Here is a 27,085-nt window from a genome sequence, read left to right as displayed (position 1 = left end):
ATAACTGACGATATAATTGACACGAGACAAAATACTTTACAATTCCACAACTTTATCAGTGAAAAACCCATCAATGTATTTTCACTGAAACAAGCAGCTGTTTTATCTGCATTAAAGTTATATAAACATTTATCAGTGCAAATGCAAATTCATCGCTGACTGTTTAACCAAAAGGCGTTTCCAGGGGAAACTGGCCGACATCCTCAGCATAACCATGTGTAACATCCACTGGCTCCACAGCATGTAAACGTATAATATCAGCTCTGGCGCACTTGGTTCTATGGTAGGTGGCCCACGTGGAGGCACATCAGCAGCAGCTTCCTCCTACACGACCCGGCTCGAGGCCACACGGACGAGGCCGTTCCTCCAATCAGACGCAGCGGCGTGGGAGGAGCTGCCACTGAACCATCAGGACTGTAATTAGGGGGCGACGCACCACCACCTGAGCCCCGAACACCACTTAATTACCCAGGATGCCTCTCTCTGCACGCTTCACATCTGGAAATGAGTTCCAGCAATTTCTGTGAAATCAGACGTCTCTCATTTAAAGACAGACGGCTCCGCGGGGAGTAAAGGCGTAGAAATAAAGGACACAGCAGGGGGCGCTGTGGAGACAGGCGACGAAGAGCAGGCAGGAGCAGAGGTTCGCATGGTCGACCTCCACCAGCTACACCTCTCCACCCGCCTCCCTCTCATTCACACACGAATGACTGCTTCTGACTTCCATCCCCGTTCTCTCCAGAGCAGACCTCCACCTCTCCAGAGCAGACCTCCACCTCTCCAGGCTTCCCGCCTGGTTAAAGTCTCTCCTAGACACCTCCACCAGTGTGTCGTCTGGACCAAACACCTTCCTACTCTTCATCCTCTTCATCAATTATCACACCTGTCCAGTCACCAGAATTTATTTTACACCAACCAGCTCAGAGACTGAGGGCCTGACATCATCAAAGGTTATCGATCATCACAAACTGAACACTCTGGATTATATTCCACGCTGTGACCACGTCTCCTCCACAAAACCAAACCTCCAAACGTTTCGTATTTCAAGAGTAAAAGTGTTCGTCTCTGGCGCTTTATCTAATCGGCACAAATTTGTATTTCTTATTTCACAAGATGGAAATAATCGAAAGCAAACACGAGACTTTCTTCAGCCTCCTGGAAAGACACGTTTATGTGGCCACTGATACGCTGGCGCCACACTAACCTTTTTATTAAAGCACGGAGGATTTACAGTCTGTGTGGCACCACAGCTGCATCAGCAGCTCCGTCTGCAGCGACTCCACCTCCAACCAACACTCCCCGAACGGTCTGTGCACCTGTGTGAGGCCTACACCCACCCCCACGTCACTTTTCTCTTTCCTTTGAGGGCTTCTTCTCCACGCAGCATAAAAGTGAAGTGAGTCAGTCTGCATCACTGCATCTGTAGTAATACAGGAAACTCCCAGCAGACGGAGTTTCCTGCCGGGTTTCGCTCTAACTGCCCACCGGAGAGCGTGGAGCCTCCCGAGGACGAGTCTGCTGATGTCAACACGAGTCCCTCAGGTGCACCAGTCAGGAGGAAATCTGCGGAGTCGCTAACCTGCTGCCTCCCTACGCCGTCCAGCCGCCCAAATGTAAGACGAGTGCTGGAGATTCAGAGCGAGCAGGAAGGAAAACATCTCCCCGAGTCTGCGCTCACGCGTGAACGTCCAACTTTCTGTGTGTGACTGTAAACACGGGCAGAAATCACAGCGCAGCCTTTATCTCACAGCTATGTGGACACCTGACACAAAAGCTGCAAGACGACACCTGAACGCCATCACCGCCACCGCGGAAAGAAACGGCTCGGGGAAATCTGACCTGCCGGGAGTTCACAGGTACACAGCACCTCAGCCTTTCAGGCCCCACTGTGAACGCCGACTGTGGACTCATACGCAGGTCTGGCTCTACCTGTGTGGACCTGCTGCTGCTCTGGATCAAAGAGTTGAATAAATGCTGCATCATCGCCGAGCCGGACGCCTTCACAGAGCCGCCACTTCCTCCTCCATCTGCACCAACAATAACCTGCTCCATCAGAGCGCCGCGGCCGCCACACGGCCTTCGCATTGTTCACAGCCGAGGCTCGTTACAATGAAGTTGCACCTCGGCTTCCCCGGAGCCTCCACAGACAGGAAGTCAGCGGCACATTAAACACGAATCACATCTGCAGAGACAAAGACGCAGAAACACCGGAGGTCGAGGGTACAAACCTGCAGGTTGACCAGGAGACGCAGCGTTTCACGTTTAAATCTGCAGCTCAGTCTGACTCCCGGTCTGCAGGTCAGGGCTTCTTAGACTGGACCTGTTTCTTTTCTTGCAGCTTTGTACGACTCCGTTACAGACGACTCGCCTCTTCATCACACGGGTCCAGGAGCAGAAACATCGGCGCTCTTATTGGGAATTGCTCTGTTAGATGTGCTGTCTGTTTCTGACAGAGCAGCATACGTACGGGAAGGAATCCACCGTCCTGCTGATGTTGACCCCGACAGCCCTGATTGGTCAGATGGGCCTCGTCGCACAAAACAAGTTTATTGAACCGTTACTTTACCTGCATTTGGAGTTTAGAGAAAATTCGTGGTCGTTTACACAGAAAGTGTTTTAGTTGCAGCACAGTCTGCACACATGGCAGTAAAAATATACTTAAATGCACAACAACAGATTAAATAAAAGTGGGAACGTTTGCTTACAGGACTGTAAATGGTTTAAATGGGTCTGTGCTGTGAGCGTTAATCCCAAACAGACCAATGACATGCCTCTCAGCGTTTATGAAACCTAACTCTGTTTAACACACTACAGAGCTCTGAGAAACCGTCTATCCCAGATATTTTTATCCATCTGAACAGGACATAAAACTTACACATGAATCATCAAAGTGTTCTCCAGCAAGTCTGCAAACAACACATCACCACAAAGTCCATTTGTCCTGCAGTGAGTGTTTTTAATGCATCACATGCATTAAATATTACACAGTGAAGTTGCTGCAGAGATTCATAACAGAATAAAAGAAATCTGACCCTCCATTATTGCACCTGCAGTCCAGTCGCACACCAGACTCATTCAACATGAGACGAGCCCGAAGAAGCAAGAAAACTCCAAACACCTGAAATAACAGCACGAGCTGAGAGTTGACGCCACACAGACAGACAGCAGTGAAGTTTTCACTTAAACACCCTGCTTCAGGTTCGGTCTCCATGGTAACAGCAGGGCAGCATCCAGCCCTCCTGAGCAGGATGCTCCAAGCCAAGAAAGTCCAGCCTCACTATGAAGTCCACTCCACAGAGAGCGGTCACAGCGCAGCATCGCTACAGTGTAAACGTGAATCACGCCACACACAGACACTCATCTCCACGTGGCCTGCTGACTGTACCACAGGAGGGAGGTAAGCCTGTCCTGCCCGGGCCTCACGCGGTATGAATGAACTGACAGGTCTGACGGCTTCATTCCTAAAATCAACGTTTTTTTATCCACATAACTGATGGGGTGGGCAGCCTACGCCAAACTCTATAGGAAAAACGGCTAATTTTACCCGGTGCGATCGGCAGCAATCAAACACAGTGCACGCACGCACAGTAGACACGTGCCCCTCTTTACTAAATGCACTTTCCAGTCGCCATTAAAGGATAAGTTTGATTATCGAGAAGGACATTTTAATCTTGTTTACAGGAGTAAAAACTGCACATTTCGGGTTTGGAGATGGTGGGAAGAGAGACCGACAAGCCGGAAGAAGAAGGGGGAGAGTAAAGAAAGTAAAGCCCGTGTGTGGATGTGATGCACGCCGAATTTAAGCTCACTTCGTCACAGATAAATTCACCCTTCTGTGTTACTGCAGCGGCTTCACAGACCTGCCTGGAGCACGTTCACGTATAATTAGCCTATTTTTGAATGCAGTTTGGCCCAGCGCGCATCATTACTTCACTTCCTGGCAGCAGCGTGGTCCCTAAAAAACAAAAGCGGTCGGCTGCCAGCCTTTTGTCTGCGGCCGGTGAGCGGCCTCCCCGGGGACAACCGGGGACTGGTGAGGCGGCCCGGAGGCTTCCCTGACAGTGGACACCATGTTGGGTCCAGAACTTCTCCGCGGGCTGCGAGCCGTCCGAGCCCGCGGAGGAGGCGCTAGCCGCCGGCTAACAGGTACTCTTCAGGGGGAACTTACAGATGTGAGGAGCGGTCTCATCTGTTCGCGCTCTTCCTCCATTTCCAGCGCAGGCTCCTCTTCCTTTCTCCCGCGAGCTGCTGGATCATCCGAGTTCAGCGTGTAGCCGCCGGCTCCCGGTCCTTCTCCGCCGCCTTCTTCTTTATTCTTAACGATTCTCCGCCGCCACTACTTTACGCCTGCCTGGAATATATTAACTCCAGCTGTAAGCCCCGCCCTTTTTTGACTGGCAGTTCCGCTGTCCAATAACGTGGCGGCGGTGGTTTTACTACCACCAATCGGCGAGCGGGAGCGCGCAGTGGGCGGAGTCGTGTCGGTAACAAAGCGTGAGCGTTCCCTTCAGTTTGTTGGTTTTACCGAAAACTTTCCGATGAATCCGGTAAAAACAAGCAGCGATGAAAGCGGACGAGTCCGCTCAGTTTTACCTTCATTTAAACCGGTAATCGGAGAGTCTCAGAGGGAAAGCCTGCTCTGTGCACCCGCTGTACCTCCGACCTGCCGAAATGATAAATACTATTAAATATAAACGATATCAATGACAGTGTAACAGAATTATAAATAATAACAACACATAAAACTGCAGCTGACATGTAATAACAGTTCAGTGTCGTCATACAGAGCACAGCAGACCTCTGCTGATGAATATTAATATTTCTTATACTTTATTACACGTTAGCGGAGTTTTTGAGCTGTGGTCATTCAACCGCTGTCGGAGGGAAAGGTCTGCTTCTTCTTCCTGACTCTGATTTAACCAATATTAATATTTATAAACTGCTGCGCATGTATGCATGAATGTATGAATGCATGCATGCATGTTGTTTAAAGCAGATTCTGACAGAAGCGTTTAAAGATGTTTTCAGAGGAATCAGGAAACTCCAAAGAGCTCCCATAAAAACGTCAACATCCAGCTGTGTCTCATTCAAAGGCTGTTTTTGTGCGTCAGGTCTGTGTTTGCATAAAGTCTGCTCTCATACTCTGTTATTTCACATTTTCAGTAACAACAAAAAAAATGTAGTTTGGAATAAGAAGGACAAACAAGTCAAATTCATTAATCAGGTTTTTTACAGTGTAAATTAATTTGATATCTTCTGCTCTTGTGTCTTTGTCTTTTTGTTCCCCATAAACATGATGGGCTTGATCTACAGAGGAGCACGTCATCACACAACGATAGTCAGCTCTGATATTCATGCACAATCATTCAAAATGTTTCAGACAAGGAAGACAAATAAAATTACTACACAAAACATTAAATTGTAAAATAATATAAAATACATGTTTGAGTCTCTTAATTAATCTGTAGAACGTGCAAACAAACTGGTGATTTCCTGCTTGTACGTATCACAGAATCAGAAACAAAAGACGCTTCGAATCTTGAAAATTCAACAAAGCTTTGCAGGCTCTTCATCACTTGATGGATTCAGACCTGCAGCTCGTTTGAATCACACGTTTACCTAATAAACTCACAGATGCAGATTCAGACCGAGGTCATGGTGAGGTCGCCCAGCTCTGTGCACTCGAGCTTTCATGGCCGACTGAAGTGAGTTTGTCGGGGTGGTGAGTGCCATCAGAGACCAGAGGAACATGCTATAAAACTGCACCAAAACAGTGAGACTTTATGGTCACAACCAGAAACGTTTGGACGTTTGGAGAAAAGTGAAGAAAAGCTCCTCTACTGTGAAGCTTGGAGGCAGGTCAGGCCTTCCTGATGGAAGCTGTATGTAGCTTATTATCAGAAAACACTGATGGGCTGTCAGACAAGCGCCAGGCCAGGTGGAGCCATGAGTGGAGGTCCTCCAGTCTCAGTCTTCTGACCTCAGCATCAGTTTGCGTCGTTCTCAGGAAGAAGAAGGTGTGAGGAAATACAGAGCCATCCACAGCTGTTACAAAAACCTGTCTTTGATGCTGAAGGGCAGTGCCCTGTATGAAGACCTGAGGGTGTGTACACTTAGAAACATGAGCTAGAAACCCCCGTTCACGTATGTGTCTGTAAAAATAGGCATTTTTCCCACTCTGTAGGACGGCTCATGAAGGCAGCAGTCTTCCTCCTCCTGTGGGAACTCTGCGAGATCCTAACGGAGTTCAGCTGTGGATGGAAAACAAAGAATAATTGTTAACGTGAGATTAAATCACGCCGGACGATTCGGCCCTGACACAGTTTTGCAGCTTCTCACGGCTTATCTGTGATTAGCAGATCAGTGTTTGTGCAGCGTTTCCCTCCTGCTGGAGCGGTCGGCCTCTGTAATCCTGACAGATTATTTCATTACAGAAAAGTCATTGTTGTTCCCACAAAGCCACAAAACAGCTCCTGGCAACCATCGCAGGCTCTTTCTGGGTTTTCCTTCAGAAAAACAACAGCGGAGGTGGTTTTACGTGATGCTGCACATCACTGCGGCTCAAAGACGAACGCTTTGGTAGAGCTGGTCCAGCTGAAGAGCCGTCAGCGCTCAGAGGATTTATTGGTATTATGATACGAGAGGATAGATGAGAGCCGGGGCGCTCCGTGACACACCGAAGAACGCTCCTCATACTCGAGCGTCTCCCTGTGAGAGAGAAGTCTGGACACAGTGTTGGGTTCATAAAGTGAATAATTATTATCACAGACTGAAGGAAGAAGACAAGAAACAGCCATGAAATCATATTCTGATGTACTGAAACTCTTTGAGTCATCAAGTCATTATGAATCATGAGGTCAATAAAAGTGAGAAAAACTATAAAACACACAGAGAATAGATGGATGTGACGGCGAGGCACACACGCCGGCGCCATCTCGCCCCTCTCAAAGGGCGATTATGGATCATGGAATAAGTTGCTCGTCCATATCACGAGCTTTTATCTGTTTTTTACTTAACAGCACGTCGGTCGACCGTGTTGTGTTTACAGTTCTCTGTAAATAAAGTTTTAATCATGAGAAATTCAAAGTTTCTCAGTCGCTTCTTTTATTTCTAACCTGATAATAAACCCGAGGAAATAAACAAATCTGAAGTGCATTTCAGTTTTTAAATCATATGACTGTAAAAAGCCAAAAACAAACTTTATCCATCGTTCTTCTACATGATTTCTCATAATTGAGTCTGATTATTGACAAAGTTTCTGCTCTCTAACGGCTGAGCTGCAGTAACAGCAGTGATGCACACGACGGCTGCAGCAGCGAGACGGCTGCAGCAGCACGACGGCTGCAGCAGCACGACGGCTGCAGCAGCACGACGGCTGCAGCAGCACGACGGCTGCAGCAGCACGACGGCTGCAGCAGCACGACGGCTGCAGCAGCACGACTCGGTTTCTACACCTGCCCTGTGTGTTTGCTAAAGAACAGCACAGGTTTCCTTTAAAGGTTCAAAGGTCACCGCACCCTTTCAAAACTCAGAGGTCCGAGAACAGAGCCCTGAGGAACGCCTCATTTCCATGACAAAGTTTACTGAGGACACATCCTGTTGTTTTGATGTTTAACACGAGTCTCCAACACAGGAAGTAGAAGAACCAGAGAGAAAAGAGCAAACAGGTTAATTACTGCACCTGTGACACACCAGCCAGCCCAACATAGTGTATTTAATATTCATAGTTACAGTACTTGAACGTGTGATGCAGTTATTCAAAGCCTTGCTTACGTGCTACATTAGGCTCTGCAGTTTAAAGCAGCGCCGCTCGTTCTGGTTTTCACCAGCAGAGCAGATTAAACGGTGAGCCGTCAGCAGGAGACCCGAGCCTGCACAACTTTCTAATTAATATTTCAGATGACCTTTGACCTGCTGGGAGTTACATAACTCTGTCCTCTTTATTGTTCGGTCCTCGGCATCTCCGTAAAGACGTCACAGCGGTGGGCACGCTGCGAGTCGTGAACAGCCAACAGCTGGAACAGTTCCACCTCAGACGTGTTTCCGATTATTCTCAGAAAGGAGGATGAAGCAGGAGTAACATCCATCAGTGCACATGATGAAGTGCAGTCATTAACATTCATCTGAGGTTAGCAGCCTCTCATTGTTTATTCAAAACAGAAAGAACAAACAGGAGGCCGCATACAAAAACTATAGAAAGGCACACATGGCAGAACAAAGTGTTCACAGGAAGTGCAAAAGGACTGAGTGATGAGGGTTCCTCAGACCGTGGCTCAGGTTGGCGATGTGGGTGTGGGGGGTAGTGTTTGCTGATAAGTTTAATATTTTTATTGAACCTGGACTCCAGTGAGCGTTTAAATCAAGGGTTGATTCCAAACAGACAACAGAAGATGGAAAAATGTCTGATTTCCTGCTGCAACGTTCAGACGGCAGGTCAGAGTTTACCTGCATCAACGCGCTGCAGCGACGCCGTGTTTCAGCTCCACGTCCATCCTGATGTGCCCACGGTGTACCATCCCGCTTCCAGCAGGGCGGCGCTCCGTGTCACAAAGCTGCTCACAAACTGGTTTCTCAAACATGACACGACTTCCACAGCAGAGCACGTTCAAGTGCAAGCAGAGCGGATACTAGCAAGATGTACCTAATAAAGTGTCCAGTTGGTGCACAATCCCAATTCTGGAAAAGTCAGGATGCTGCATCAAATGTAAATAAAAACAATGACCTGCAGGTCTCATAAATCCACGTTATCCACCAATCCTCTCTAACATGTTGGAAAGGCTGAAAAGTCACTGGGACTAGAAACCAGTGCCTGTGGAACTGGACCTGGAAGCTAGCACATCTGGAAAGGCTGAAAGGTATAAGCAGGTTTGAGAGCAACATCCAGATGTGTTCGAGCAGGGCCGTGCTAAACTGCAGACTGCGGTCCAGACCTTTGACCAGCTGCGAACATCTGGAGCATCACTGCAGCAACAACAGGACGAAGCAGAGCCGAGCAGCTGGAACAGCTGCCGTCGGCTCACAGACCATCACAGACGGACGTCAGAGCACAGACTGGTCCTGCTTTACAGACGCCGACATCAGACTCAACACGAGCTCGTGTAACGAATCCTTTCCTCAGTTTAAATGTTTTCTCATTTGAATCAAATGTGACTTTATGACACTTTGATTGACAGCATCCGGAGTTTTCAGACCTGCGGTTGTACAACCAGCAAACAATCAATAATGACGCAGAGAAACAGGAAGTGGGTTTATTTCAGAGGACTCACCATGAAGCTTTGAAGCTTGAACACAATCAGCTGTTTCATTCTCCTGCTTCAGGACACGAGACAGTCAGCTGCTCTGCAGCTACACATTATTAATCCTCTAACACTGATCACAGAACCTAAAGTAACTCCAGGAAACAGAAACGCTGTTGAATCAAACTCGTTTACTTAAGTTTAACATGAGATGAACACACAGATCTGAGCCACAGCGACGGCTGAATCTCTTAAACACAAAATCAGCAGATTTTAAATAAATAATCAACATTTTGTTCATTTGCAGCAGAAAAATTCAGCAGCTGGAGTCGTTACCCACAGTGCCGCGGGGCTCAGACCGCCACACTGAGGAGCTTCTGGTCAGAACTTTGTGGACAGCTGCTGCGCTCTTCCTCCCTGCGGAGGATGAGGATGTTCGGTAAGTCCGGCCTCCTCCCGCAGGTGCTGGGTGGAGGTGAGGGAAAAGGGAAAGGCGGCCACACCAGTTCTCCTCCACCTCACACCCAGTCTGAACCTCTGTCGCCCTCTGGTGTCCAGCAGCTCTCACTGCAACTCCGGACCACCTCAGCGTCCCAGCAGCGGGTCAGAGGTCAGCCTGGCAGGCGGAGGCCTCTCTGCTGGGCGGGGCTCAGAGTCAGCATCCTCCTCAGGTGAGTCAGGACCAGGTGCTTCATGCTGCCGGACTGCTTGGAGCGAGCCAGAGCAGAGGATTCTGGGAGCTCAGGTCTGTGGGGACGGCGGCTGCCATTAGATCAGGTGATCTGTTTTTATTGGTTTGTGGTGTCTGTAGATGTGCGCCGTACCTGTTGAGCCTGCAGCGGCGTCCGCCTTGGAGGCCGAAGCCCTGCGGCCGGGGGCCCGGGGGGTGACGGGGGCCCCCGGGGGCCCTCAGGTTCCTGGACAGAGTGGAGAGAGAGTCTCTGTAGATGAGGCCGCGGCGGGTGGAGGTGACGGGGCAGTGCTGACATGTTACCAGCTGAAACGAGAGGAGCACATCCTTCAGAGGGATAACTGGTCACACAACGCGCACCGAACGTGGATTATTCCGCTGCTGAAAATAGTCCCTGCTCACACGACCTGAGCAGCAGGACAGCCCGCTGCGTTTCAAGGAAGGAAGTTTAATTTACACGAAGGATGGACTGGATCAGCTGATCTCAGAGGACGCTGGGTCTAAATCGAGCGCTCCGTCTGCAGGACGGCTCCCAGGGGCCGCCGCCGCCGCCACAGACCTACTTCTGCTTTAATTAGACCTCGTTTACCAGCAGCAGCACACAGAGGCCACCGGATACAGGCTGCTTCCTCGCAGCAGCATCTGTCAGACCCATTTAAAGGTGGAGTCACATTATCATGATGTGGTTAGAAAAACAACCAGGAAGCTGCTGAGTCTCAATGATTTGTTTTTACCTGGATTACTTTCTGTAAAAACTATTTCATGTTGGTTTAATTGAGATCAAAGATTAAACTCGTCCCATTTCAATAAAGCTCCTCTTTTTCTAAAAAGCCCAAAACTTTAAACAAATATAAAAATAAAAAAAACATTTTCTTCTCAGCAACGTACAAAAAGCGTCCCCAAAAAGCGTCGACCAACACAAAACTTCCAGAGCTTTATTTTCATTTTAATAAATGTCCCAGAAACGTTACTAAAACTTAAACTTACTTACTTTGCTTTTTTTATTTGCTGAAAATCAGAGAGATAAGAAAAGCTCCTGATTAAAAAGTGACAGGATCAAATATCAGACTCTGTGTTTTAAATATGAAGAAAGAAAAAAACAAATTTCATCATCAAAGTGAGAAAAAGTTCTCGATGATCCCGAGAAGACACGAAATGCACAAAACAGATGGAATAAAATGAAGATTACTCACCGAGACGAAGGTGGCCATGCTGCTGCTCTCACAGACCATCCAGCTCTGAGTGATATCATGCAGGGGGCGGGGCCACAGCCACACAATGATGTCATTATTTAAGACTTCCTGTAAACTGTAATCTAGAGGCAGATTACAGATTAGAGGACACACAGACGCACACAGGGTTTAAGGCTGATATTTGCAGGTCTGTGAGTTCAACTTTGAAAAGGTCGTAACTGCGTCTGAATAAAGACTCTGACTGTAAACATATAAAACTATAACGTGCAGCGAGACAATGACGGAGGCCTCGCCATCACCGCGGCCTCTGCAGGTGCACAGAGGTCACATGGTGTCTCTGATATGAGTCACGACTCTACAGCAGCTGCACAAAAACAGCAGTTATTAGGATCGTGTCTTCAGGTTTTTCACATCACGCCGCGGCGACGCCTTTGCTTCCACCTGATCTGTGCGTCTGACGATACGGACAGATGTTCCAGCTGTGCACACCTGCAGAGCACACACAGCAGGTTGACCTGCGCGTGACTGAAAGCTGTGACAGAATATGTACTGTTCTGTTTTTGTACTGGATGCAGAAACAAACCAACGTGAGACACAAAAACTGAAACACTGAATGAAACAGAAAACAAAGATGAGCTGATGAGAGTAAGAAACTCTGAAACACCGAGTAATCACAAAGCACGGTGCCAGTTACTTCAAAGGAAAAAGAGACGAAGCAGCTGTAATAATACTACAGAGGAAACTTTGCAGTATAGATTTACAGGTACAGTATCTGCACACAACAGGCAGCAAGAGTCGGGCGGTCTGCTTCTCCCCACCGCAGGGAAAAGGGTAACACCACCTGGGTCTGGGTGCAGTTCCCCCTCCAGGGGCAAGGGTACCTAGACCCGGTACAGTAGGAGCTGTACTTCCTGCTTCTGTACTATATTGCTATATAGATGAGCAGATATACTGATGTGCTACATGTATACAGATGTATCGATGTGTGGTAAAGTGAGTTATCACACATCGATCTATAATGTAATGATGTATAATCACAGCTCGAACACACCTGAGATTTTTTTAACAACAATGACTTTGAAGTCTTTGGTGATGCAGCTGTTTTCCTGGAAAGTGCAGCTGTGACAGTCGTTAGATTAGAGCTCTCACAGTTACACAACAGGCAGGGCAACAAGGAGGATTACAGTGTGTGTGTGTGTGTGTGTGTGTGTGTGTGTGTGTGTGTGTGTGTGTGTGTGTGAGTGTGAGTGTGCGTGTGTGTGAGAGAGAGAGAGAAACAGGAACCCAGTCAGGCAGTAATGAGGACATTAATTGTTGAATCTTAATGAGGGGAAACTGCACCCCCATGTGGACAAAATGTGAACTACAAGTGACGATCCCATTATGTAATACTTTGTTGCTGTTTTTAACTTAAATTTAATTGTGAAACTGTGGGATTATAATATTACCTTATACCATGTTAGACCCCTAATTAAAGATTGTGAATTACTATGTAGTTTTAGTTTGCATTATTCTCCTGAATTAGAAGAAGGTGATAACTATTACATTTGTTAAACTGATCTGCATTACATTAGACTGCTGATTTATTGTGAATGAATGATATTGTTTTATGATGCATTATACTGCTGAGTTAGAAGAAATACTGTTCACAGAAAGTCATCGCCTTATTTGTCTGGTTAGAAGAGAACAGAGCATTCTGCCTCATCTCAGCAGGAGCAGATAAACAGGGAGCCAAGGTCGTAGCTTAGGCGCAGTGTGAGAAAGAATGTGAATGTTTAGGCTTTTATGATGAGGTGGGGGCCACTAGAGGCTATAAGAGTTTGATCAAGGCTCCACCATTTTGAGATCTGATGCTGTCTGCTGTATGGTGTCCATCTCCCACGCGTGTTCATTAAATCATCGTTTGACTTGACCCAGCCGGACCAGTGTTGTTATTTTGGTTTTCCTCGTGTATCCATCCCCAATATTTGAATCCGTAACAATACCAAATCCAGATGAAAGTATTTTTACATGATGTTTAAAAAAATGAGGAAGCCGATCTGTTTTCTGAATTGACTCTTTCCTGTTTTAATTCCAGTCAAATTAATTTAAACCCCACAGACGGGACGTGTCGTCCTTTAAACAGGTTACAGGACTCGTTTGAAGGACACTGGCTGTAAAACACGGCTCAGAGCGAGCTCAGCCTCATTTGACTTTCAAACTGACTGCAGATGAGATCAGGAAGCTGCTCGACCTGCAGCAACAACACCGCTCACAGCCACACCCGGCATCACTGTTACACACAGCTGCACGTGTCGGACAACAAAGAGCTGCATGGAAAACACGCACAGACAAACCCAGACCCAGGTTTAATTTGGGGAGCTGTGAGTGTCTGTTAAAGAGGAAAGAAAGGCACAGACACATTTATGAGAACAGATAACAGGACAAAATAAAACATTTTCTGGATTTTTCTATTCTCATCAGAAAATGTTAAAAAAGTCACTGATTTTAAAATATGTCCCCAGTTCCCAAGACCTTTGTTTCCTTAAAATAACCTCATCCATTAATTACTGTTTGACTTGATTATCCCCGCGGGAGGGAGAGGGAGTCCACAGAAGTGCCTGATGAAGGTGGAGAGGAAGAGCGTTTGACCTGCACTCTGATAGCTGCAGCTCTGCGTCCCTTTCTGCTGCTGGGAGCTGGAGAAGCAGAGCTGAGCACTTTTATTGTTTTTGTTTTTGCCATCAGCTGATCAGAGGAAAGCACGTGTGTTTAATGTGCACGCCGACTGTCCCGAGCAGAATGACGAGGTCAGTTTGTGGTTGGACGTTTCTGACCACAGAAAATATCATCCAGCCTTTAACAGCTGACGGCTTCTCTTCTGCCTCTCCGAACGACCACACCAAGAACAAAATGAGACATTTATTTATTTATTTATTTATTTGTGTCCCGTTTGGATCTTTAGCATCAGAATTGTTGTCTTAAGGCCAAGAAAGATGCCAAGCGGATTTATTTTACCAAGTGGATCATCATGGCCATATTGGTCCATTTGATTGACCTTTATTATAATTATGAATTTATTTTATTTTTGTTTTTTAAAGACGGGACAGACATGACTGGGGGATAGGACAGGGAGGAAGAATGAAAGAAAGAGAGGGAGAGAAAGAAAACCAGAGGGGAGAAGAGACGGTGAGAAAGGGGGGAAGAAAGAAAGAAAAACAAACACCTGGATCACCTGTATGGAGAAAAAAACAGAAGAGAAAACAAACAAAAAAGAGCAACATAATAAAAACAGCACCATCACAATAAACTAGCTAACAGTAGATACTAAATATTAAACGCTATTGTGCAGCACGCAAGATCGACAGTGCACAATGTGCTTTGAGGCAGCAGCCAAGAAAGGCAGCAGCCACCTGTGTGCACACCTGTGTGAACACCTGTGTGCACACCTGTGTGAACACCTGTGTGCACACCTGTGTGAACACCTGTGTGCACACCTGTGTGAACACCTGTGTGCACACCTGTGTGAACACCTGTGTGCACACCTGTGTGAACAGCTGTGTGCACACCTGTGTGCACACCTGTGTGCACACCTGTGTGCACACCTGTGTGCACACCTGTGTGCACACCTGTGTGGATCAGCACGCTTGTATTCCAAAGGTTTCTCCATGTAATGATCTGCTAGGGAGTGTGGGGAGCCATAGCCCCGCCACCAGGGCATGAAGCAGGTATGGAGGAGATCCAGGCCCCAGACATCCAGAGGCCCCAGAGTACGAGGACCCGAGGAGGACCACCAAAAGGGGGGGAACCGTGCCACCCTCCTGGGAAGAGCTGAGTAGAGCCCCAAACGAGAGGTCACCCAGCAGCTACGGAGCAGAGGTCAGAGGGGGTTGCAGTGGCGTGCCCGCGGGCTCTGCTGGCAGCCAGCTGTGCCAGAGAGGACCGAGCTTCAGGCCCAGAGGCCTGAGGGCATCCCACCCCCCGGAAGGGGCCCAGCGGGGCCACAGGCGCCAGGCCCCGCCAATCGGCCACCAGGAGTGAGCCGGTACATACATGAGCGCCCAGCCCCAGTCGACAAGGACCACCAACACACCAACGCCCCATATACACAACCAAATACTCGGCACTCACCCACCGTGTAGACAGACACAAATAGACACTGCACAGACAGTCACACTCCCCAAACATGCTCTATATCCCAGGTCCAGGTAGCCCCGCCCCCAGAGGGGCAAGCCGCACCTAAACCCAGGAGATGTAACCCTTCTCTCTGGGGTGGAGGCAAGCGGACCACCTCCTTATCTGCAGGAGCAGGGAGGCCCCCCATCCCAGACCCCAATCTGACGGCCAGCACCTCCTCCCAGCCCCCCAGCCCTGACGGCTAACAGAACCGGGGTGAGTGAAGACCCCAAACCTCCCTCCTCCCGCTCATATGTAGTGTTGCTGTGTGCTGTTCTAAAGTGCATTTAAAACACAGGAGAGCATGGTTCCTGCTTCCAGGAAGCACGGCTCCTCCTGAAAACCCTCAGTGTCTATATGCATTTAAGATTGAGGGTAGGGCAAATTCAAATTCAAATTTTTATTTGTCACATACAGTCATACACAGTACGATATGCAGTGAAATGCTTGGACAACTGCTCGTGACCTAAAGAAAAAAAAGAAAAGGCTATGAATAAGATAGGAAATAAATATGAAAATAAAAAAGGGTAAATTTAACCAGGAAGGAATAAAATAAAATAAAATATAAAAATTAAGTTAAGAATGAGATAACTGTACAACACAAATTAGAATGAAGGGTAAATTTAACTGGGAAGAATAAGATAAAATATATAAATTAAAGTTGAAAATAAAATAACTGTACAGCAAAATACACAGTATAGAAATATATAAGAATGTATGAAGAAATATAAATATAAATATATATACACACAATAGCAGCAGCTGTACAAATATTAACTGGAAATGAGGAATAATGTCCAGTGTTGTGCAAATATGTTTAAAGTGGTTTAAGTGATGAAGTGAAAACAATGTCCAGAATGTCCAGTGTGTGTGTAAGGCACCAGCGCCAGAGGTGGGTTGAATACACCGACCATCCTCTGGATGCTGTAGAACATGCCCACCCCCAAGGCCCTATATGTATGTGTTAGGTGAGAGTGTGAGTAATGTGGACGTCTAGGCTGCAGAATAAATGAGACATTTAAACAGTTCAGATGTGACGACAGGATCACAGATGAATCGAAGCTCTGACAGATCGATTTGGTGCTTTTAGCTGCAGGAGCTCGAACAGTCGCCCCAACCACACCTGCACGGATGTGCATGGCATGCAAATGTCTTCCAAATCACTGCGAGTTTGACTCACAAATGATCGTTTCCATACCTGAAGGACAGGAAAGAAGGTGACTGTGGAAAACTCCCCACAGTCAGCCGCTGACCGCAGACCGGCAGGTAAGACTCGGGTTTCTCCTCGAAGGCACAAATTCTGATTTTGACCCGTTTCCAAAGTTTGCAGCTGATCGATCACAGAGCCGTTTGTTGTCTCACGCTAACGTTTGGCCTGGTTTTCTTTTTCACACATTTGTATTTTGATAAAATGTTTTTGTACTTTTAAAACATTTGAGTTTATTGCATGTGATCGATTTTCTGATTTATTATTTAAGCATTAAACATGTTTGATATGAACGCGACTCGAACATCAGATAAATTTGTGTTTGCAGTTTTTCCTGATATTTTTCCTTTGTGTCGACAGAAGCTTGGTATTAAACGCACACAAAGCCACTTTTGTAATTTGATGATAAACTGAGGTAAATGTGACGTCATATCTCAGATGATTTTGAACTCAAAGTTAAGCAGCACCGGGACTTTAACCTCATGTGATCCTTTGTTTCTTTCCGTGTGTTTGTGCGTCGCAGGGAGACGTTGGTGTTGTTCCTCCATCATGTATCCTTTGGTCCTCCTCCTGCTGCTGGGAGCGAGGAGCTCAGGTAAACAGCACACCTGGGCTTCTTTTGGGTCACCTGCAGTTTGGGGTCACAGATGTCATGTGAAATATTACAGACTGTATGACGAGTATCACTCCTCCCACCTGCTCACTACAAAACAGCTTTAGGATCCAAATTATAATAAGAATTCAAAACTCAAACCGAACATTGATTACTGATATTTAATTTTGACATTATTGTCATTAACCATCTTTACTAACAAACTGCGGCTTGTTGGAACTCTGTAGCATCATTTTATTCTCCGATATAATCTGCATGTTTACAGTTTGATCTGAAACACTGATAATCCAACCTGCAGTTCCTCAACTGTCCACCAGAGGCTTCAGCGTAGATGCCACTGTTAACATGACCAGTGGCGTGTCTAGAAAATGTTTGTTGGGGGGCGGGTAGGGGCACACATTTGGTGAAGGGTGGCAGATAATGTTAAAAACAATTCGACCAACCATTAACCATAATTCAATAACCTTATAAACCTAATAACCGAATTTTAACTCTTATTAGAATGAGATTTTAACCACTACGGTGCAAAGTTTTTAGATACTGTGTTGATAAAGTACAAGAGATACAATCAGTCAGTGTTTATTCAGCAGTCAAGGACATCACTATTTGCATAGTATTTTTACTGACGTGTAGTGCACATATGTTTTGGGCAAAAACATTTTTGAATATTAAAATACAAACATTTTAACATACAATTGGCAAATTAGCCAATGCAAAACTTTATCTGCCTATTAAAAAAGAAGATAATCTTCTCACAAACTGGTGTTTGATTTTGAAACAGGAACAAAGTGGGGAAACAAATGAAAAGACTAACATTTGAATAAAACCTGAAAGCAAGTAAATACTTTCTATGCTGCCTTATGGTAAACTTTGGTAATATTGATGTATAAAGAACAACACTGGCTGATGATGAAATGCAGTCAGCTGGCATGGTGACACTGCCAGTATCAACCTGCAGGGCTGGACTGGGACAGAAAATCGGGCATTTTGACTACAGACCGGCCCCCCAGGTATTAAAGCCATAAAGCCTTTGAATGAAAACAAACGCTGTTGTGACAGTGATGTACAGTCTTGTTGGTATATGTATGATTTCTATACATTTTACATCAGATAAAAACTTTGTTTGCAAGATTCAGATAATTATTTATTAACAGCTAAATATTTGAAATGAGAATAAGAAAGAAAAGTATTTTTTTTCCCCAGCGTAAAGACAGAACAACTCCAGCTTTGTTTCTTTTTTTTCATTCTAGCTAAAGTCCAGGACAAACTGCGTCTCTTCTCAGCTCAATACGTAACGCATAATATTTTCTCTGAATCAGGGACCATTCCATTTTTAAGGAGCCGTTGGCAACTACTAACTAACCTTATGAATAAAATAAAGTTCACTATCAGTTAGGGCTGCCACGATTACGTCGACTATTAAAATTGTCGACGACTGATTTAATAGTCGACGCGTCGTTTGAAGCTTTGTAAGATCACAAAAGACGCAGGAATAAGTAGTAGGATTTAAGAGTGTAATAACGGACTGAAACAGAAGATGGCAGCACTGCATGTACAAGGATGCCAGCTGCCGTTAAACCCCGAAGAAGAAGAAGCTGTGTCCCAGAATTCATAGCGCGGCCCAGCTCAGTTTCCAACAATGGCAGCAGCTAGTTAGTTTTAATGTTACTCTTATTATTCTTTCTGGGTCACAAAATAAACGTTTAACATATTTTCAGGCGAGAATGTAGCTGTGTAAACCTCAAATATCTGCTCAGTTTATCAAGACACCACATATTTTCAAAAGCGCTCTGACGTTTTCGGAGATGTCTGTTACCCACTAGCTCGATAGCTAGCCGGGGGCTAGGCTAACTAGAGCTGTGAGAACTAGGGATGGGTATCGTTTAGGTTTTATCTGATACCGGTGCCAAACCGGTACTTTTGAAACGGTGCCGGTGCTTAAACGGTGCTCAAACCGGTGCTTAAAGAATGGAGAACACAAAATTGGTCCAAAAACCTCTCATGTTCAGCTGTTTTTTTTGTAAAAAGATAACAATGTTAGCCTTTTCTGCAGCTATAGGGCATATATGGTATCACTCTTGGCTGGAAGCAGCTTAAACAATGGAAAAAACAAAAACTTTGTCCAAAAACCTCTCATGTTTAACTGTTTCCCACTTTTTCTTTGGTCATTTTAGCCCTTTTGTCCAGGGTGAAGGGAGTATCTGCCATCAAACAAGAAGACAGCCGCATGTAGCTATGATGGTGTTTGCTAGTTCACCTTACATGCATTAATGTAATAACGTGGTTAGCCTACTCAACGTAAATTATACACGAACAACATTAAGCTACTCACGCAGAGAAGAACGGCTGCTGCTGCATCATCATCCTCATCATTTCTGCTACACTGGCAGGGCTAGGGGCCAGGACTCTACTCTTCAGCTTTTTGGGGGATGTTGCTAACTCCGGGTCGATAACAGGCACCACACCTGCAGTAGATGTGCTCGGTGTGAGGTCTCGCAGCAAGCTATCAAATACGGCGCATTTTTCGGCTTTTAAAAAAAACGCTATGCGTCGCCAGGTGTTTCATCGGATTTCAGGTGTTACCTCCTTTGACAGTATCACAGTATCAGCTTAAAGCACTTGTTGCAGCTGCTGAGTTTGCATCTTTTGCTGTGAAGTACAGCCAGACTTTGACCGCTTCGCCTTGGGCATTTTTAACCTGTAGCTCTGCTCTAAAAGTACGTACGTACCTGGACCCGCCTACTATCCCCGGAAACGTAAAATGATTGGCTAGAATTCAAAGTGTATCACATCTCAGGAAAAAAAAGCACCGAAATAAAGCACCGAAATGTGCGCTGCTTTTCGGTCTGGTTACTACCGTTTATGTCAGAACCGGTGCCATCATGGCACCGGATACCGGTACCCATCCCTAGTGAGAACACCGGACTCTCGGTGTCGTGCCAAACTAGGTATCCCCGACAGAATTTGTTTCCCCTGCATCAAGCACACGCTGGACTGTCCAAATCATGGACAAATAGTATCCCACATTGTTGATTTTTAGTTTACAAACACTTCTTATAATGACTAACTACTTCTGACATTTTTGAGATGTTAGCTCGTTATACAACGAAGTTATAGTGGGATACAAATAATATCAGGCTGATCCTGCCACAATTTGTTCCCCCTGTGTAAATCACGGACAAACTGTATCCCACATTGCTGATTTTTTGTTCACAAACACTTCTTATTAGGACGCATTACTCCTGAAACTTTGGAGGATTTAACTCTTTATATAGTAAAGTTACAGGAGAATAAAAATAGTTATCAGCCAAAATGTTAATGGTTTGTTAAAATAATCCCATCTGATACCCCGTGAGCAATAAATATATAATTTTCTGTTGTAACCCTCAAACTGAATGGTAATGTAACGATACTAATTTTTTACTTTTTCACAAAATGAAAACATCAGTACTTGCTGCGTGCTCCCAGCACAGGGGAAACAAATTCTGTCGGGGATACCTACTTTGGCACGATACCGGCAAATCGTTTTCAAACCCACCGCCGTCTTTCGCTACTCAGGTTAAACATGATATATAAGTCACTTAGATAACTTAAAAATGTTATTGTTTGGCTTTTTTTTAGTATTTTATTTGTTCCTGAGTAAATCGGTTTGGCTGAGATTAAAGTTATAGTTTTTACACAGCTGAATAAACATCAAGCAGACAGCTGATTATCAGAAGTGTGAGATGCTGGAGAATTTACTCCAGTGTCCTGTTATATTTTAGATAGCAAGGAGTTTATTAAACTTCACCGAAACAATCTGTAAATTTCATTAAAATTTAACAAACTATCATCTTGTCTTTATTTTTAGTTAGCACAGACCTTAAACACTTAAAGCTGTAAGCTAATGATAGTTATATAAGAGCAGATGCTGCTGGTGCAATAAGCTGTACGTTTTACATCCAATGGATGATGATCTGATTAGTCGACTAATCACAAAATTAATCGGTGACTAGTCGACTATCAAAATAATAGTTTGTGGCAGCCCTACTATCAGTAACATCATAGCAACGAACAGCTGTATAGAAACGTCATGCTAGCTCACTTAGTACGAGTTATTGTAACTGAGTGTAAAAAGTCAGCACAACGAAAATAAACTCCACCTAAACTTGGTTTATATCTGACCCAATAGACAGATAGACTGCAGGTCATAACTTCTTACCTGAAGTTCAGTTCACCTGATACTCGGACCGGTGTTCCAGATCTACTGGCGTTTAGATCAACTGGCGTTGGTGGAACAGATGTGTGGCAGACTTGCGTTTCAGGAGCTGCTACCGACGCACATGACGCACAAACAGACACAAAGGTACAAATGTGTTGTGCATGAAATGAATTCAAACGTGCTGCAGATGTGTGTCACAGGTTGATCTGGCTGTAGGCTGTGGCACTTGGCCAGAGGTGGCGCTGGTTGACTCGAGTCCATGTTAGTACACAAAGTAAACTGCTCGCTTTAGTTGTGAAGCAAAAACGTTGAAACCGGAGAAATAAAACGTGCGAGGGGAACGATAACGACGACTAGAGTCTCCCGATCGTTTACTCTTGTTGTCCTGTGAACAACATCGGCGTGGTGTTAATTGTTTGCTGTTTCCGCGATCGCGTCGCGCATGAGGATATCACCAGGTAAACTCGAAACATTTTTAAACATTTTGTTGTTCAACGGCATCAAGACTGACGGAGTGTGTTCGAGATAACCTCACAAGTGTCACAGATGACACATTTGGCGTTTTTTTGCTGATTTGTAGTGATGTGCGATACCACTGATTTCCTTTCTGATCCGATACCAAGTAAAATTCAGGGAGGTATCGACGATACTGATCTGATACGATACTTTGTACAAAAACGTATTTCAGTTATTGTATCTCAAATTATAGCGTCATAATGATTACAGGACATCGGATTACTTTTTCTTATCGCTTAATAATGCAGAGTTATCATATAGAAATAAGAAAACTGAAGTTGTTTGAACACGTTGCCTGCCTGCAGCACTAAAGGACTCTGTGAGAGACGTCTGTCTCGCCCTAGCAGCACCTGTCCCTCTCCTCCTCTTCAGTTTGCCTCAACATACACTCGTCATATTCTGTGATATGATTTACTCTGAAGTGCTTGATGAGGTTAGTGGTGTTGCCACAACACCTCACTTTCTTGCCACATGTATTGCAAACTACGTCTCAACCGTTTGTGGAAATAAAATACGTCTGCACATGACTCCATTTACGCTCAGCCATTGTTGTGAGTGTGCACACCAAGGGGCTGGACACATTTATACAGACATACTTCGCACAGGCGGAAGTAGTTCCTTCCAATGTAGACAATCCAAATGATATAGTTTCTTTCCACTCTGTTCCTGTTAATGATAACCTACAAATTTACCCTAAATTACTAAAATATTGATATTTTAATGTGAGTATCGATTCTAGAACATAAATGATTGGTATCGGAGGAATCGATATTTCAGTATCGATCCGCACATCACTACTGATTTGTCGGTAGCAGCTCCTGAAACGCAAGACTGCCACACATCTGTTCGACCAACGCCAGTAGATCTAAACGCCAGTAGATCTGGAACACCGGCGGCTGCCTCGGGTCTCTCCTCCTCCTGCCTCCCCTTCCCTCATCCACCTGTTGCCTCTGTGGAAGCTCCGCCATAGCCACCACCAAACAATTGAGTTATTTTTACAAATCGGCCAGCATCTGGCCAATCCACCACCTCTCATTGTTCATGCCGTTACAAAAAATAAAATAAAATAAGTCATCAGCCCACAGTGCAAATGTCCGATGGCTAGTCCAGCTATGTTAACTTGTTAATCTTTCGCTGAAAAATTGTTTTCTGCGGTGCCTCTTTCTGCTTGGCTCTCCTACCTTTGCTAACATGATGCTCATAGTGCAGAAGCCGGTGCTGCATTCACTTACCCTCGGATATCTGAGCTTTACTGTGAAACCATAACCGTACATTTGATATTTCATTAAATTTTAGTGTTTTAGCTTCGGGGTGGCGGGGGGTGGCGGGGGGGGGGGGGGCTGTGCCCCCCCAGGCCACCCCGCTGGACACGCCACTGAACATGACATGATGCAGAGGGTTGGTGTGACAGAGGAGGATGCTGGGATAGATCAAGCCAAATTTAAATCAGGCAGGATTTTTGATTTTCAGAGTAAAATCATCCAGAATTTTCTTTTTATTTGGAATAATTTTCACCAGAATTCCTGAAAATGTGGTAGAAAGGAAGGACAAAGACGGTTCTGTTTCTTCCTCATTAAACAGCTACTGTGTTTTCTTTCACCAGAGTCCACGGACCCTGTGCCTTACAACACCATTGGCCAAAACTTTATCGTTGTGTTTCCGGAGAACATCGCCAGCTACTACCCCAGCCCGGCCAGAAACTGGGTCAAAATCACTGCTTTGAAAAATGGGACAAAAGTCGACGTTCGTCAGTACAACAATTATGAGCCTAGGGTCCTGGACGCTGGAAGAGTTTGGAATTTCGTCGTGAATGCAGCGCTGGAACTCGGGAAGCAAAACATCTCCAACAAAATTCTGACCATTGACAGCAACAATAATATCACCGTTCAAGCCATCAGCAGTAAAGAAGACAGTGTGCAGACTGCTGTCGTCATACCTACAAACAAACTCGGCACAACGTACCTCATCCCACCAATACCCACAATTCCCGGCACAAATAATTTTCAGGACTTAGTTGTGCAGACGGTGACAGAGCGAGGCCCGTTCAGAATCATCATCGTCAACGGTGTTCAGCAGCAAAACAGCGTGAGCGTCGCAGGATTAAAGACGCAAGAAGTTCCCCTCCAGTCAGGCCAGGTTGCTCAGATCTGGTTGAATGAGAGTGCAGGGTTTAAAAACGTGACGGCTGAAAAGCCAGTGGCCGTCCTCTTTGGCCACCCCTGCGTCGTCCAGGGCAACTGCAGCTGCGGGCTGCTGTACACCATTCTGCCGCCAGCCTCAGGCAGGACGCTGAAGTACTTGGTTCCTCCATTTCTGGCCCAGGATGCTGAGGGACAGACGAGGGTACTTTTGGCACAGAACGGTTCCACCAGCGTCACGGCCTACGCCTCAAGCTCACTGATGTATGATGTAGCCGGCACAGCCATCCTCTACCGGCCAGGATTACTCCTCCCTCTGATCCCAACAGAAAACTTTGCCTGTTGCTTTGTGGTCACAGCATTATCCTCGATCTCCAATAACTACGCCGTGATCGTGGTCAGCAGTAACGTCACCGACGGGGTTCGTGTTAGAAATGACCGCATATCAAGTGAAAAGTGGAGCAAACTGGAGGGGACTAATTACAGCTCGGCACAAGTTACTCTGGGTTCGGGTGAAACTGTCATCTGGCACACTACCTCCAAAATGGCCGTCTACTTTAGTGGGAACAATGGCAGCACTTCGTTTGGGAACCAGGCACCTGTCGTCAGTTCAAGCCCAGGTGAGGAACTAAAATCTGCTGCTGATTTCCACAGTTAGTGATAATATCCACTGAGTGCAGGACACCGTCATATGTACCCGTGCATCTAAAAAAACAAAGATCATGAAAAAAGTTTGGTTTGTAATTGAATGCAGACTTTTTACTGTGATGATTACGTCTCGTACGTCATTAAAATCAGACACGATCAGTCGCAGGACTCTCCCAAACGTCCAGCCTCTGAAGCGTGCTCACCTGAGCGCTCAGCACTTTGGCGAGTCGTGGAGGGCTCAGCTTGTCCTGCCGAGGTCTCACTGAAGCACAGCTGCTTACAGACCTTCAGCTTGGGTTGGTGGGTCAGATGTTTGGCCTCTCCCACTGATTTGCTGTGGTCAGGTCAGGTGAGCTGTGGGCGGGTGCTAAGTCCTTAAAGTTGACTCAAGCATCCAAGTGTCTGCTCGTCAAGAGTCCAGGAGCCTGATGCTGCCTTTCCAAGAGAACTTGGACAAAGCAACAGTCCAGTTCTTTCCCTCTTTAGTCCAGATAAGATGTCTCTGATGCTGTCGTGGGTTCAGGAGTGCTTTGATGGTAGGAGCGCTGAAGACGTCTCTGTGGGGGGGCTCCTGATGCTCGGACACCAGCCTCGGTGCACTCCACAGGAAGATCTCTCACGTTTTGCAGAGCTGCAGAGCGTCATTCCCGTTTACCTTCCATTAATATGCTGCACTGTCAGTACAGCCAGCCTGACTCCACCCTCCTTCGTCTGGACAGGAGTGTTCCTCACGGTTGTGAGGCCTGAACTACAATGATAAATAGTGAAAATGGTAAATGGTCTGTATTTGTAAAGCGCTTTACTTGGTCCTAAGGACCCCAAAGCGCTTTACACATCCAGTCATCCACACATTCACACACTGGTGATGCAGCTACATTGTAGCCACAGCCACCCTGGGGCGCACTGACAGAGGCGAGGCTGCCGGACACTGGCGCCACCGGGCCCTCTGACCACCACCAGTAGGCAACGGGTGAAGCGTCTTGCCCAAGGACACAACAACCGGGACTGCCCGAGCCGGGGCTCGAACCGGCAACCTTCCGATTACAAGACAAACTCCCAACTCTTGAGCCACAATCGCCGCTGCAGCTCACACATGTGAGCCATGATCAGCAAAATAAAGCAGAAATAAATAAAGAATACAGAAATGTTTACCTTTGTGAAGCTAAACTTTGAGACGCGCGGGTTATATAACGTCAGACGCACAGAGCAGTGATGGAGCTGCGATAACAACAACAACTGAAATACAAACTATATTTAAAGAAAGAAACCGATGCAAACAGGAAGCGTCCACTCTTTAGCTGCTTCCTTCCAATAAATGTGAACGACTGCACCCTAAACTCTAAACAACTTTACACCTCGGGCGTTTGCTTTAATGTCTAGTCTTGTGAAACCTCTGATTTCAGCCTTTTCTTCTTCTTCTTCTTCCCGAACAGATTTCAGGGGCTGCGTCGTGACCCCCGAGGTTATAGAGTTGAAAGACCAACGCAAAGGCTGGCGTGAATCTTTTAAAACCTGCGCTGACAGCGACAACAAAGAGCTGCTCTGCCTGTCAAGCACCGACCTCCAGAAACAGATCTATGGCAAACTTAGCCAGCACAAGTCTTTAACTAACACTGTACAAAAGGTGTGGATTGGCATGCGGCGCAGCTCGCTGAACGGGGAGTGGTTCTGGGTGAACGGGCACAGCGTCAACAGCACCAACTGGGGTGGCGGTGAGCCCGGTGGGGTGGAGGAAGGCCAGTGCACCATCATGCGTCTGGGAAACGGCACGGGCGTGGAGTGGAGCGACGACGATTGCTGCATGGGTGCTCATTACATCTGCTACACGGAGCCGGAGCTCTTCCCCATATAGGACAGGAAGTCTGCAGCTCTGCACTGTCATTAGTTTCACTGCACATCCTACTCACATATAAGCATGCTGTAGCTTTCACATGAATATTTTATGGCTCTGTAGAGAAAAACATGTACTCTAGTTTAGTCTGAGGGTTTCGTCACCGCACACGCTCTGCTTGGTCAGACACCTGAACAACAACCAGCAGCGTCTGTGTCCTGAAAACCGAAGCAAATCTGTAACGAAGCATTTAAGAGAGTTTCACTTTGCAGATGATGCTCCTGCTGATCTGACTGGGAAATGTTACGATCGTCGGAAACCAGTATGCAGCATCACTGGTTTCCTGTTTGATTGTAATCGTCTGAGAAGAGTGTGAGCTGTTATTTGTCACTATTTAAAGTGTTTGAGCTTCGTGTGTTTGATGGTAGATGTGTAATAATCAGCTGATGCTAACTCATATTCACTGTTTGCTCTTAGATGACGGTTTCTGGGATAAATGATAAATAAATCAGCCGTCTGCTGATAGAATACTTTTCTATAATAACTGAAGATGTAAATTCAAGTGTGATTTTATTCTTTAAGGATTCCTAAACCGAGCTGAATGAAAAGTTCACAGGTAACCTCGTCCTGCTGATGCTTTATATTATTTACCGGTT

At 46.0% G+C, this 27,085-nt stretch overlaps 3 protein-coding genes across 5 annotated transcripts in view; 1 reads left to right on the top strand and 2 right to left on the bottom strand.

Moving 5' to 3' along the window:
- LOC146509209 (sodium bicarbonate cotransporter 3-like) overlaps window positions 1-4,376 on the bottom strand; it is a 32,074-nt gene extending 27,698 nt beyond the window's left edge. The window contains exon 1 of the mRNA XM_085177579.1: window positions 4,169-4,376. Coding sequence (XP_085033705.1) covers window positions 4,169-4,210 — 42 coding nt within the window. The 5' untranslated portion in view covers window positions 4,211-4,376. The remainder of the gene's footprint in view (window positions 1-4,168) is intronic.
- Window positions 4,377-7,424: 3,048 nt separating this feature from the next.
- On the bottom strand, window positions 7,425-11,916 carry LOC146509208 (uncharacterized). Its single transcript, XM_085178737.1, has 3 exons — window positions 11,121-11,916; window positions 10,061-10,233; window positions 7,425-9,983 (listed from the first exon to the last, which is right to left on the bottom strand). The coding sequence occupies exons 1-3, from the start codon at window positions 11,157-11,159 to the stop codon at window positions 9,848-9,850; spliced, it is 348 nt and encodes a 115-aa protein (XP_085034863.1). The 5' UTR covers window positions 11,160-11,916; the 3' UTR covers window positions 7,425-9,847.
- Window positions 11,917-16,254: 4,338 nt separating this feature from the next.
- LOC146509207 (IgGFc-binding protein-like) lies at window positions 16,255-26,497 on the top strand. 3 transcript variants are annotated; one of them, XM_085178451.1, is made up of 5 exons: window positions 16,502-16,541; window positions 16,843-16,897; window positions 17,006-17,077; window positions 23,416-24,570; window positions 26,032-26,497. In XM_085178451.1, the coding sequence occupies exons 3-5, from the start codon at window positions 17,032-17,034 to the stop codon at window positions 26,448-26,450; spliced, it is 1,620 nt and encodes a 539-aa protein (XP_085034577.1). In that variant the 5' UTR covers window positions 16,502-16,541; window positions 16,843-16,897; window positions 17,006-17,031; the 3' UTR covers window positions 26,451-26,497. The 3 variants fall into 3 exon arrangements, with proteins under 3 accessions (XP_085034576.1, XP_085034577.1, XP_085034575.1); XM_085178450.1 differs by having other exon boundaries at window positions 16,255-16,897; XM_085178449.1 differs by lacking the exons at window positions 16,502-16,541; window positions 16,843-16,897 and having other exon boundaries at window positions 16,918-17,077.
- Window positions 26,498-27,085: the final 588 nt, after the last annotated feature.

This window comes from Neolamprologus multifasciatus, chromosome 11, assembly GCF_963576455.1.
Source record: "Neolamprologus multifasciatus chromosome 11, fNeoMul1.2, whole genome shotgun sequence".
In the NCBI taxonomy this organism is placed as follows: domain Eukaryota; kingdom Metazoa; phylum Chordata; class Actinopteri; order Cichliformes; family Cichlidae; genus Neolamprologus; species Neolamprologus multifasciatus.
This window is presented reverse-complemented; position numbering and strand designations above follow the sequence as displayed.

What these genes read in the sequence shown, in the direction of transcription:
- LOC146509207 (XM_085178449.1), top strand. Translation starts at nt 16,921, where the DNA reads ATGATTTTGAACTCAAAGTTAAGCAGCACCGGGACTTTAACCTCATGT. An exon ending in GCTGGGAGCGAGGAGCTCAG is followed by an intron (nt 17,078 to 23,415) that starts GTAAACAGCACA and finishes TTCTTTCACCAG; the next exon opens with AGTCCACGGACCCTGTGCCT. An exon ending in TGTCGTCAGTTCAAGCCCAG is followed by an intron (nt 24,571 to 26,031) that starts GTGAGGAACTAA and finishes CTTCCCGAACAG; the next exon opens with ATTTCAGGGGCTGCGTCGTG.
- LOC146509208 (XM_085178737.1), bottom strand. Translation starts at nt 11,159, where the DNA reads ATGGTCTGTGAGAGCAGCAGCATGGCCACCTTCGTCTCG. An exon ending in GCATGGCCACCTTCGTCTCG is followed by an intron (nt 10,234 to 11,120) that starts GTGAGTAATCTT and finishes CTCTCGTTTCAG; the next exon opens with CTGGTAACATGTCAGCACTG. An exon ending in CGCCGCTGCAGGCTCAACAG is followed by an intron (nt 9,984 to 10,060) that starts GTACGGCGCACA and finishes CCGTCCCCACAG; the next exon opens with ACCTGAGCTCCCAGAATCCT.